This window comes from Chrysochloris asiatica, unplaced genomic scaffold (assembly GCF_000296735.1).
Source record: "Chrysochloris asiatica unplaced genomic scaffold, ChrAsi1.0 scaffold00354, whole genome shotgun sequence".
NCBI classification, from domain to species: Eukaryota; Metazoa; Chordata; class Mammalia; order Afrosoricida; family Chrysochloridae; genus Chrysochloris; species Chrysochloris asiatica.
In genome coordinates, this window is record NW_006408872.1 from 1134587 (window position 1) to 1147159 (window position 12573).

A 12573-nucleotide genomic window follows, 5' to 3' on the forward strand; every position below is an offset into this window, starting at 1 on the left:
ATGGTCCCTCTTACCTCTAACCAGTCTTTTTCTTTCTCCTTTTCTCTACCCCACACATCTGTTCAGCCGCTTTTCCTCATGAGCGCTAGCCCAGTTCTGTCAGGGACCAACTTTGCAGATTTGAATCAGGCCTTCCTGGAGTGGAGCGAAACTACTGTCGCATCCCTCTTCAGTGATGTGCACATCCATGCTGTGTGCGTTATTCCCCCACCTGGAAAGTGGGACCTTCCTGGGGGTGTACACTCCTAGAGATCTCATCTCTGGATCACCAGGGAAGTGTAGGGAACCAGACAGGAAAAGAGAAGAGAGCAAAAAAAAAAAAAAAAAAATTGTCCCTTTGTCTTTGTGAGTCATAGCTAGGCTTCAGCAATGTGAATGTGTCCTTGTCTCTTAATTTGCGTACACATGCTCAAAATGGCTGCAGCAGGTCACACACCCACCCACCCCAAATCCAAAGTCATCTCCTTTGTTGCTGCATCTGCCCAAGTATTTTTCCTGTAAACACTCAAGCCACTTATTTATCCCTTTATCTGAAGCTCAGAGTTGTAGAACCATCCTCTGAATCTATGTGGTCCAGTTTTCTGTATCTTTACTGTAGAGGGCCGCACAGCATTTCTATCTAGTCCACCATCTCTCCCTGCTTCCTATTCCATTAACTTTCAAAATCATTTTCGCACGAATTTTTGAAGCTTCCTCACATTAATGTGAAGTTTGCAAAGACCTAGATGGAGAAAACCAGAAGGGAAGAATAGTCGACATTTCTCAAACTTAAAAAAGTCAAGCTTCAAGTTGCAATGTTGAATGATTTTGTAGGCAAGGTATGATGCAAGAAACATCAAAAGAAGATGGAAAAAATACACAGTTGCTGGACCATGCAGAATTATTTGATGTTCAGCCATTTTAAGAGCCAGTATATGATGAAGAAGCAGCATTAAAGGAAGAAGCTCATGGTGCATTGAATGCATTGGTAAAAAATAAGGCTTCAGGAATTGACTGAATACTAATTAAGATAGTCAACAAATTCATGCAGTGCTGCCTGGATGTACTCATTTGGAAGAACTGGCCAACCACTAGATGAGATCCTTATTTGTGCCTATCCCAAAGAAAGGTGACTCAACAAAACGTGGATGTTATCTACCAATATCATTAATATCATAGACAAGTCAATTTTTGCTGAAGATAATTTTAAAAATTGGTTGCAGTCTGCACATTGACAGGAACATGCCAAATTTCAAGCTGGATTCATAAGAGGACTTGGACCATGGGATATCATTGCTGACATCAGATAGATTTTGGCTAAAAGTAGAGAATACTAGAAAGATGTTAACCTGTATTTTGTTGATTGTGCAAATGCATTTTACTGTGTGCATCATAACAAATTATGGATAACTTTGCAAAGAATGAGAATTCCAGAACACTTAACTGTGCTCATTTGGCCCTGTACATAGACCAAGAGGTAGTTGTCAGACTCAAACAAGGGGATACTGCATGTTTTAAAGGAAAGGTGTGTATCAGGGTTGTGTTGTTTCACCATACTTATTTAATATAAATGTTGAAATAATATGAGAAGTTGGAATATAGGAAGAAGAACAAGACATCAAATTTGAAGTAAGATTTACTAACAATCTGCTTTATGTTGGTAGCACAACCTTGCTTGTTGAAACTAAAGATGATTTGACAAACTTAAGGATTACAGCCTTCAGTATTGCAATACCCCAACATAAAGTAACCAAAATCCTCACAACTGTACCTATAAATAACACCATAATAAATGTATCATGGATTTTATCTTGCTTACATCTACAGTGAATGCTTATGAAGTACCATTCAGTAAATCAAATGATACATTATATTAGGAAAATCTGCAAAAGACCACTTTAAAATGTTAAAAAGCAAAGACGTCTATTAAAGACTAAAGTATACCTGACCCTATCCGTATATTTTCAGTTACGTCATATGTATGCAAAGGCTGGACATCAGATAAGGAAGACTAAAGAATTCATGTTTTTGAATTATGGTGTTGGTGAATAATATTGAATATACTATGAATGGCCACAAGAACAAAAAATCTGTCCTGGAATAAGAACAGCTAGAATGCTGCTAAGAAGTAAGTATGGTGAGACCTCATCTCACATACTTTGGACATGTTATCATACAGGACCAGTTCCTGGAGAAGAACATCATGCTTGGTAAAGTAGAGGGTCAACAAAAGAGAGGAAGACCTTCAGTGAGACGGGCTGACACAGTGGCTACAACAATGAGCAGCAATCAAACATAGCAATGATTGTCAGAACACATTCTGTTTTTCATGGAGTTGTTATGAGTTAGAAATGACTCAGTGGCAACTACCAACAGGATGGTGAAGATTGAAAAATGGGAAATAGCAAGAATTGGAGAGGATGTAGAGAAATTGGAACTTTATTCGTTTAGGTGGAAATTCTGTATGGTGCAGCTTTCTTGGAAACTAATCCAACAGTTCCTTAAAAAAATAGAAATAGAGCTGCGCATAACCCAGTAATTCCACTCTTAGGAATATATCCAGGGATATAACAGAATTGACATAAACGTGCATACCTCAATTAATCACAGTATTATCATAATAGCAAAAAGATTGAAACAATGTACATGCCCACCAGCAGATGAATGAATAAATAGAATGTTGTACCTACATAATATAAAAACTCACAATTAGAAAAGAGCAGGAAATGCTCCAGGGGCCACAGTGGTAGGCATACTGTTCCTTTCCTGCTGGGTGTGTGAATGGAGGGATCTTAGCACCTCTAGGTCTGAGATTAGCTGTCATCTCTGACTTGATTTTTATTGCAGACGATGCTGAAGATGGTGTGTGATGAGAGCCACCACATCTTGGCCCTTTCTGAGCACTGGGGTCCCCCCAGCACTCTGGGCAGGGGCGACCCATGTGCCAAATTAGAGCATGTCCCAAGGGAGGGGCTGGGACTGATGGAGGCAGTGCCGGCCCTTGAAGCATCTCAGAAAGGAGAGAAGGTAGGGATATGCTGTTGGAAAATTTGGGGCACTGAATGGTAATGTTGGTGCAAGGCCACACAGTGGAACTATGGGGTTCCCTTACAGTGTGTGTTCCCCTTTCCAAGGAGCCACAATGATGCACTGAGTACAGTTGAAGACCCTGAGCAAATAATGGGTTCCTGGGATAGGCAGAAGGAGCCCTTGAGGCATAGGGGTTAAGTGTTAGACTGCTAGCTGTGAGGTTGGTGGTTCAAAGCCACCAGCCTCTTCATGGGAGAAAGGGGACGGAAGCTTTCTGTACTGGTAAACATTTACAGTCCTGGAAATACTAAGGTGCAGTTCTATTCTGTTCTATCGTGTTACTATGAGTCAGAATCAGCACTGGGGTGTGTTGGGTGGGCTGTATGTTTTTTCAGAAATGGCTTGACCAGGGAGGTGGGCAAGTGGCAGCAGGTGGAAGTTTTTCCTTGCCACTGGTTTTTTTGCTTCCAACTCTGCCTCAGAAGATGCAATGTGCAGTGGGTGGGTGCATGAGGGAGAGGTGTGGAGTCCAGCTGTGACCTTCTGATTGGTGCTCACCAAATCCAGGTATCTCCATAAAGCCCTTCTCTGCTTTGTGTCATCCCTAGTATCATTCTACTACCTTGTGGTTGATCCTGGGGGTAAGGGCTGTAGCCCATTCACCTGACACCTGCTGCCCTGAGACTGTGCTGCACGTCGGCATCCTGAGTGCCTTCTCAGCACGTTTGTGCCACCAGGGCCCCCCGTTACCAGTATTGGGTCCTTATTCTGTTGGGTGCAGTGTGGATGTTCTATATCATCTATCCTCATGAGGTCTCCCCCCTTAGCTTCTTTCCCCATTGAGGAGGAGGAATGAGTCTCATCTGTCTTAGTGGCTCTTGTTCCTTATCCACAGTGTATGGAGTAAAAATGGTTCTTTCTTATCCTCTGTTTTAGGAACCTTCTGATGTGTGTGTGGACTGGAGAGGAGTCTTCCTGCGAGCTGTGCAGGATGCATTCGAGAAGGAGCGACATGTATTGGGTGTTGAGCTGCAGTCTAGGCTGAGCAGCTGTGAGCTAGGGGATAGTGGCTCTCTGCTTGAGCGGCTGGAGAAGGTTGTCCGGGAACAGGTAAGCAGACATGGGTATCTCATCGGGAGTGCGGTTGTGGTGAAAGAACATTTTACCTCAGCCTCGGGTTGCAGCAGTAACCACAGTGCACTGCTTGTCATGATTGAACACACAAATTCAAAGTTACATGTGCCTTGTCCTCACCTCGTTCTTTGTGGGCAAGTGAGCCTCCTCAAGAGCTTTGGGATGAGACCCACATGTGTTAAGACTGATCAAATCTGAGACGCCAGTTCACCTATAAATAAGGAGGCTGTGTTCTTGGAATCAGTGACTCAAGCAACATCATGGCTGGTCCTCGCGGCTCTGTTGAAGTGTCCAGAAGGAAGGCAACAGGCGCAGGTGGCTGATGTGCATATGAGCTCCTTGCACATTTGCTGCACATGCTGCCGCTTGTCCTCAGTACTCAGCAGTGCACGTGCCTTGTCCCAGTAAGGGCCTGGGTTTCTTGACCTCCAACTTACCCTCTCTTTTCCCAAGCTAGCCTCCCCCTGTGGTCTCCATCTTTTTAACTCCTCACCACCTGTCTGCAGGGTGTGCTGCCGGAGCTGTCCACAGAGCCATCCTGTTTGTCTGACCGGAGCAGCCTGCTGTGTGAGATCCAGGCCCTACGTGCCCAGCTGCGCATGACGCACCTACAGAACCAAGAGAAGCTGCAGCAGCTCTGCGCAGCACTCACCAGTGCAGAGGCCCGTGGGAGCCGCCAGGAACACCAGCTGCGTAGGCAGGGTGAGTAAGCACCCTTCCTCGCTCATGTCTATGCATACTAAAACTGCGCCACATGATCACTAGCATGCACCCATTCAGTAATGTAGGTCATTGAGCCTGTGTGTGAGGACTGCCTTTCTACAGTATCTGTATTCCTCAATCCTGCAGGGGACAGAATGGGACTGTCTGAAAACAACAAGTTTGTCTTTATGAAACCTGAACAATAGCACTGCTGCCTTCTTCAGGTGATAGGGCTCAGAATGAAGTGACTAGGGGCTAAGATGGCCAGAGACACACTGCATGGCCAGCTTTCCTTCTAGAAGATTCTTGGGGCCTCTAACAGGCCAGGTGCATTGTACCAGATCATTACACTTGTACTTGATTTAGGTCCGCCAATGATGGCTACATTTTCTGAGCACAGATGGCATTTTAGTTTCTGTCCCACCTGATGCCTTTACTTCTGTCTCCACTTGTTGCACTGGTTTAGACCCTGAGTCTGACATGCTCAGACTCTGAGGGTGGTATTCTTGCCCTGCTTTTGAAGTGTCCACCTCTGACTATGACGTGGGGTGTCGAGCTCCGTTGGGCCTCCAGTATTGTTCTGGTGCAGATGGAGTCACACGATGTTGAGCAGAGCAGCAGGTGGTTTGGATAACTATCATGGCATATGGTCCTTTTGTGAAATTCGATCCCATTTGCTGACATTTGTGCATCTGTCCATCAGAGCTTTTAATAATGTTTCTTGTAAAACCTTTTTCTGGTGTCACAAAAGGATTAGGAGTGACCCTTGCTTGTCTTTTTCCAGAGGCATTTGTATTATGGCATTGCCTTATGATTTTTGTGTTTGTTTTTTTCTTATATTTGTTTATTCTGGAGAAAATATACACAACCATACCATCACCAATTCAGTAGTTTCTGCATGTACAATTCAGTGACATTGAGTAGATCCTTGCAGTCATTCTCAACATCCTTTTCCAAATCATTCACCTAACCCCATTTCCTTACGAAGTGCTCCCCAAGCAAGACACTCCCACCTTCCTTTCCTTCCCCCACTTGCCAACCACAAGTAAGCTTTCGTTTCTTATGTTTCTTTACTTCCTGTAAGTGAGATAGTACACTATTTGTCCTTTCATGACTTTACAAGGGTAAGTCAAAAAGTATTGCTACTCAGGGTTCCAGTTAATACATGCACAGATTTGTTCCAAACAGTACATGTTTAAACATGATTTGATTGCACCTTGCTCTCTGATTGTATTGGTAATCCTAAGACTCATTTCTCTGGCAACGAGTCATTACACAAAATCGTCTCCATGAGCTTTAACTTTGCTTCGTATACTGGTGATAGGATCATCTTTTTTGAAGTATCTGATCTTTATGAAATGCATTTGTCACCCATCAACTGAAAGCTTGCTGAGGTTAAGATATTTGCTTAAAATTGAAAATGCAGAGTGATATGAGATCGCAATTCCAGTAGCTGTTGCATCCACCACTTGTCTGTCAATTTGTCGTACTACGGTGGCTTGTGAGTTGCTGTGATTCGGAAAGCTACGCCACATCTATTTTAAATACCAGCAGGGTCACCCATGGTGGACAGGTTTCAAATGACCTTCCAGATGAAGACAGACTAGGAAGAAGGAGTGACGAACTACTTCCGAATATTTAGTCACTGAAAACCTTACGAATAGCAGAGAAACACTTGTCAGATACAGTGCCAGAAAATGAGCTCCTCAGGTTGGAAGACACTCAAAACGTGACTGGGAAAGAGCTGCCTCCCAAAAGTAGAGTTGACCGTGATGACACAAATGGAGTAAAGCCCATGGAAGTAAAGCCCACAGGATCTTCATTTGCTGATGGGGCACAACTCAAAATGAAGAGAAACAGCTGTAAACATCCATTGAAAATCGGAACATGGAAAGTACAAAGTATGAATCTAGAAAAATTGTCAGAAATGAAATGGAATGCATAAACATCAATATCTTAGGTATTAGTGAGCTGAAATGAACTGGTATTGGCCATTTTGCATGTGATGACCACATGGTTTACTATGCCAGGAATGACAAATTGAAGAGGAATGGTGTTGCATTCATCATCAAAAAGAACATATCCAGATCAGTTATGAAGTACAATGCTGTCTGTGATAGGAAAATATCCATATGCCTACAAGGAAGACCAATTAATGCCACTGTTATTCAAATTTACACACTAACCACTAAAGCCAGTGAGGATGAAATAGAAGAATTCTACTAACTTCTTCGATCTGAAATTCATCAAAAATGCAATCAAGATGTATTGATCAGTACTGGTGATTAGCATGCAAAGATTGGGAGCAAAGAGGAAGGATCAATAGCTGGAAAATATGGCCTTGGTGATAGAAATGATGCTGCAGATCACATGATAGAATTCTGAAAAATCAATGATTTGTTCATTTCAAATAGCTTCTTTAGACAGCATAAGAGATGGTTATATACCTGGACCTTACTAGATGGAATACACAGAAATAAAATTGATTACACTTGCAGAAAGAAACGGTGGAAAAGCTTTAAATCATCAGTCAAAACAAGGCCAGGGGTAGATTGTAGAACAGACCGTCAATTACTCAAATGCAAATTATAACTGAAGCTGAAGAAAATGAAAACAAGTCCACAAGAGCCAAAAATAAGACCCTTGAATATATCCTACCTGAATTTAGAGATCATCTGAAGAACAGATTTGATGCATTAAACACTAAAGACAGAAGACCAGAAGAGTTGTGGGATGACATCAAGAACATCATACATGAAACACAACCTTGTTACAACAGGGCAAGGGGGTACACGGATTGAGACATAGTTGGAATAGGGAAAAAAGGTGGAAATAATGTTAAGATGCTTGGCTGTCTACTGAATCTTGGTATTCCTTGCATTACGTTATAAAATAGACACTGGAAGGGGAGAAAAAGGAAAAGCCAAAAGTATCACCATAGAAAGCTTGTAAGTCCGCCTTCTGCCTATAACTGATTGGAATACCTAAAATGGGGATACAATGTGCCCCGTCAAGAAGGCTGCCTGCGGAGCCCCTGCATTACATAAGACTGTAGGTGGAATCCTGAACAGCATCCAGAATTTTCAGAGTTGGGAAATTTACCTCTGAGAGGATGGGCAGACCAGCCTGGAGTGGCTAGAAGAACAGAAGATATTTCTTGAAAGAAAGACTGACAGGAAAAACACAAAACAATAGAGGCAGACAACCAATTACTACAAGAACAAGCAAGTTGTCTGCCCAGGAGACATCAAGGCAAGGGGTAGAGTCCCCTCAAAGTAAACCCCCTTCTAAGACTAAGACTCAGTGGGAATACACGCTTTGACGGGTGACCATATTTGCCACCGACAAGGCTGCGAGCTAAGCCCTACAATGGTCAATAGACTCCTGTGAACCTAGGTGGAGACCTGGTTGGCCAGCAGTGTGACAAGACCTGGGGACTCTTGGGCCCAGAGTCAGTGGCATAGCCATGGAGGACTGGAGTGGAGGATGAAGTGTCCAGTGGATAAGAAGAGAGGGCATAGCCACAAGAGCACCCACACTTGCAGATAATACCCATTTGACCTAGCCTCAATGACTGGGTGATCAGAGCTCAACTAGAAGAAGAAAGAAGAGGGAAAAAAAGAGTAATCTGATACAGTTTGATGAACTTGACTTACAACTATGGATGCAGTAGCTCAAAAGAGGGAACAAATCTTTGCAGCAGGGATCATTCCCACCCCTAAGACAAGTGTGTTACTGAGTGAACTTCTTTGTAACCATACACTAATCACAGACATGTTTAAACATGTATAGTTTGGAATAAATCCATGCACGTATTACCTGGAACCCTGAGTAGCAATACTTTTTTTTATTTGCTCTTGTAAGTCAGTCATCAAAGGACAAATACTGTATAATCTCATTTACGTGAAGTAAAGAATTATTTAAGAAGCCTAAACTGGTGGCATAGTGGTTAAATGCTCAGCTGCTAACTAAAAGATCAGCAATTCAAATTCATTTGTCCACTCTGGGAGAAAGATGTGGCAGTCTGTTTCTTTAAATTTTTATAATCTTGTCAACCCTACGGTGCAGTTCTACTTGGTCTTTAGGTTCTCTATGAGTCGGAGTGAACTAGATGACACTGGATTTGGTTTTTGAAATGGCTGACATTGTGTCAAACATGTGCTCGTTGATGATTTGATTATCTTCTTTGGTTAAATACCCGTCAAGTTTTCTGCCCATTTTTATTGTTTGCCTTTTTTTGTTAACTTGTAGATGTTTTTTAAAAATGCATTTTTAATATTATATCTTCATTAGATATTTGGTTCTCCCAAGTTTTCTACCTATCTAGGTTATCACTTTGCTTTGTTGATAAAGCCATTTGGTTTACAAAAGTATTTAATTTTTATGAGATGCTCGTTTTCTACTTTATCTTTTGTCTCCTCATACTTTTGTTTTCTTAAGTGTTGGTAGCATCATCCACCAGTGAAGCCACCTAGGGCTGAGGCCATTCTACTGGAATCATTCCTGTGTCCATGGTGATGCCCAGGGTGACCGAGGTGATTGGTTAGCTAAGAGCAGCCATCCCTGCAAATCCATTGCTACCCCACCCTTGTGTCTAAGGAGACCCCAGGCTTAGCAGTTTCAGAAGAGCATGTGGCTATGCGTCTCTGACTGGAAGAGGAAGCCTGAAAGGAAAAGGAATAGTTACAAAAAGGGAGCTCAGCACAGACCCAGTACAGAGAGTGGGGGTAGAGGTGGCAGCACACAAGAGGATAATGCACTGAGGGTCGTAACTGCATTAGAAGTAATGGGCTTCTCATTAAAGAGGGTTCGCCACCCAAAAGAAGACAGCCTCAGACCATGCTAGTATTTTTAACTTAGCTGAATCATCTGGACAGCTCATTTGAGCTAATAAATAATACACCTCACATTTTTTACTCTCCTTCTCAGTTGAATTACTGGCATATAAGGTTGAGCAGGAGAAATGCATAGCCAGCGACTTACAGAAGACACTGAGTGAGGAGCAGGAGAAAGCAACTAGTGTCCGGAAGCTGCTTGTTCTGGAGCAAAGCACTGTCAAGGATCTGAAATCTGAGCTCTGCGAGTGTAAGCAGGAAAATGAAAGACTGCTGAAGTCCCTGAATGACGTGCAGAAAGAGGTCATTCAGCTGAGGTGTGTGTGGAAGATGGTGAATTACTACCAGATATGCACTGCCTGCTAGCTCCCTTATTAATAGCTTTTATGAGATGTTGAATTGCCACATATGAATGGAAATTATATAGTTCTTGCCACATTTTTCTTGGTATCTAAGTAAAGTGGAATGTTGGGGTGTGCCATGGACTGTGTGTGTTAGATACTATCATAGCTGCTTGAATAGCGCCTGTTCTCACTAGGTTTATGGAAGAAGGGATTCCCCATATGATCACAGTGAGATGACAGTGACTCTCCTCTACCTGAGGTGAACTCTGGCCCACTGTGTTGGTGTCTCCCAGGTCTGTGCTGGACAGTAAGGAGAAGGACCTGGAGGTCGCGCTTGGGGAGCTGGAGGCAGAGCGTGTAAAGGAGCATGCCCTGCAGAGCCGACTGGAGGAAGAGCAGCTCCAACACCTGCAAAAAGAGGGTCAGAGCTCCCGGGCCCTAGAGGTAATTTACAGTGGTGTGGCAGTGCTGTGCCTTCTCAGTATAAACTGGGGAGCTTGATGGGTAAGCCATCTGGCAGCATTCCAGCAGCAGGGGGACTTGAGGCAGGAGCAGAGCTGTTTCAGAGAAGATCCTTCTCTATGATAGAGAAGATGTCAGGGTCACCGAGAGATGGTACGGGCAGCAGCTTTGTGGGTCAGACTGCTCCTCTGAGCAATCTCACCAACTCTGGAGGCATGCTTCCAGAAGTAGGCGGCAGCCTCCTCTTGTCCATCGCCCACCAGGTCTGTACACCTGTCCCAGGGCCTCAGTGTGATACTGCTTCTCTTTATAATGGAGCTTCTCTTTACAAGTGATCCCACTACCTGTGTGGTGGTTTTGGTGCTTATTGTGTAGTACAAACTTAGTTTACATGCTATGGTTAAATGGTGAAATGTGCTTCCAAGACACCAATCATAGGATATGTGTTATTGTGAGTCCCCTAGGAGGTGGCATTTGTGTGCACTTACGCTGTGCTGCTTTTCAAAGAATACCTCAGTGTGCCTGAGAGTAGTGACAAGTCAGAGGAACCTTGTGTGTACTTCTCCCATAAAAGTCAAGAAGAGTTGCTCTTGGGTCAAAGTAAAGAAAAGAGATTTGGCAAGATGACTAAGCAGGTATTTTTCTTGTGAGTTTGACTTCCCCATTTTTTTTTCCATTGCAGGAGTTGCGAACCTCTCTGGAAAAGCAGTATTCTCAGAATAACAAACTCTGTGTGGCGTTGAAACATGAGCAGACAGCAAAGGACAACCTCCAGAAGGAACTGCAGATTGAGTGCTCCCGCTGTGAGGCGCTACTGGCGCAGGAACGCAGCAAGCTTGCTGAGTTGCAGAAAAGCATGGAGGTGGAGCAGGGCCGGTCACGGGAGCTCTCAGAGGCCCTGGCCCACGAGCGCTTGCTGACAGAGCAGCTGAGCCGGAGGATACAGGAGTCCTCACTGCCTCAGGCCCTGTTGCAGAAGCTTGGAACAGAGCAGGCCCGTGTTGCAGAGCTGCAGGCGCTATTGGAGCGTGTGCAGCAACAGGCAGCGTGTGCCCAGCAGCGACTGGAGGCCGAGGTGCAGACACGCAATGAGGAGCTCAAGCGAGAAAGGGAGGTAAGTTCCAGCCTGGAGGCGACCATGGAGGCTCTGCAGACCCAGAAACAAGAGCTGAGGTGCTCTCTGGAGAAGGAGAGGGAGAAGCCAGCACAGATACAGGCAGAATTAGAGCAGTTACAGGCAAGATTGAGAGAGCAAGATGCACGCAAGGAGAGGAGGAGGAGAGCGGAGCCAAGGCAGAGCCATGCAGACGTGGAGAAGTGGAAGAAGTGGCAGAGAGACAAGGAGAGACTGGTGAGCGCCGGCTTGTCCTCGGCACAGGGCCCTGTCCCATCATTGTTTGGTGCCCAGAAAGCACGAGGGATGGCAGGGAGGACAACCCCATAGATAGGCCATGTGCGAGGATTTACTCTGGACTCTAAGCCCTGTCCTATTGATCTGTGGTCCTGTCTTTGTACCAAGACCACTCAATCTTGGTTGCTACATCTTTGTAGTAAGTTTTGAATTAGGCAAGTGCAAGTTAAGTTTTCCTACTTTGTTCTCGAAAGATCAATCTGGCTGTCAGAGTTCTTTGTGTTTCCATATGAACATATGATTAGAAATTTCCTCAGTCTCCCCAGTGAAGTTAGATCTGGAAGAAGGGGCCTCATGCTCACTGCTTTGTCCCAGACTCTCCACCTGGCCTCTGCAAGTAAATCAGTGAAATGCTTTTCCATTTCATAGAGTTCAACAACAGTTTGTAGTTTTGTTATTCTTTTGTTAACTTAATTTTTAATTTTATTAAAGGTCTTCATGCTATTATAAATGTAATTATTTTCTTAATTTCATCTCCAGAATATTCCTTACTTCTTGTTGTTGTTAGGTGCCATCAAGTTGGTACTGACCCATAGCAATGTTATGCATAGCAGAACGAAACACTGCCCTATCCTGGGCCAACCTCACTACTGTTGCTATACTTGAGTCCATTGATGCTGCCACTTAGCCAATCCATCTCGTTGTGGGTCTTCTTCTTTTTCTCTGACCCTCCACC

General features: G+C 44.0%; 1 protein-coding gene across 1 annotated transcript in view; it reads left to right on the forward strand.

Annotated features, from left to right (window-relative positions):
• PCNT (pericentrin) overlaps positions 1 to 12573 on the forward strand; it is a 174585-nt gene that overhangs the window by 138027 nt on the left and 23985 nt on the right. The window contains 7 exon segments of the mRNA XM_006878175.1: positions 2827 to 2970; positions 3252 to 3278; positions 3946 to 4119; positions 4650 to 4845; positions 9775 to 9997; positions 10318 to 10468; positions 11169 to 11600. Of these exon segments, the coding sequence (XP_006878237.1) occupies positions 2827 to 2970; positions 3252 to 3278; positions 3946 to 4119; positions 4650 to 4845; positions 9775 to 9997; positions 10318 to 10468; positions 11169 to 11600 (1347 nt within the window).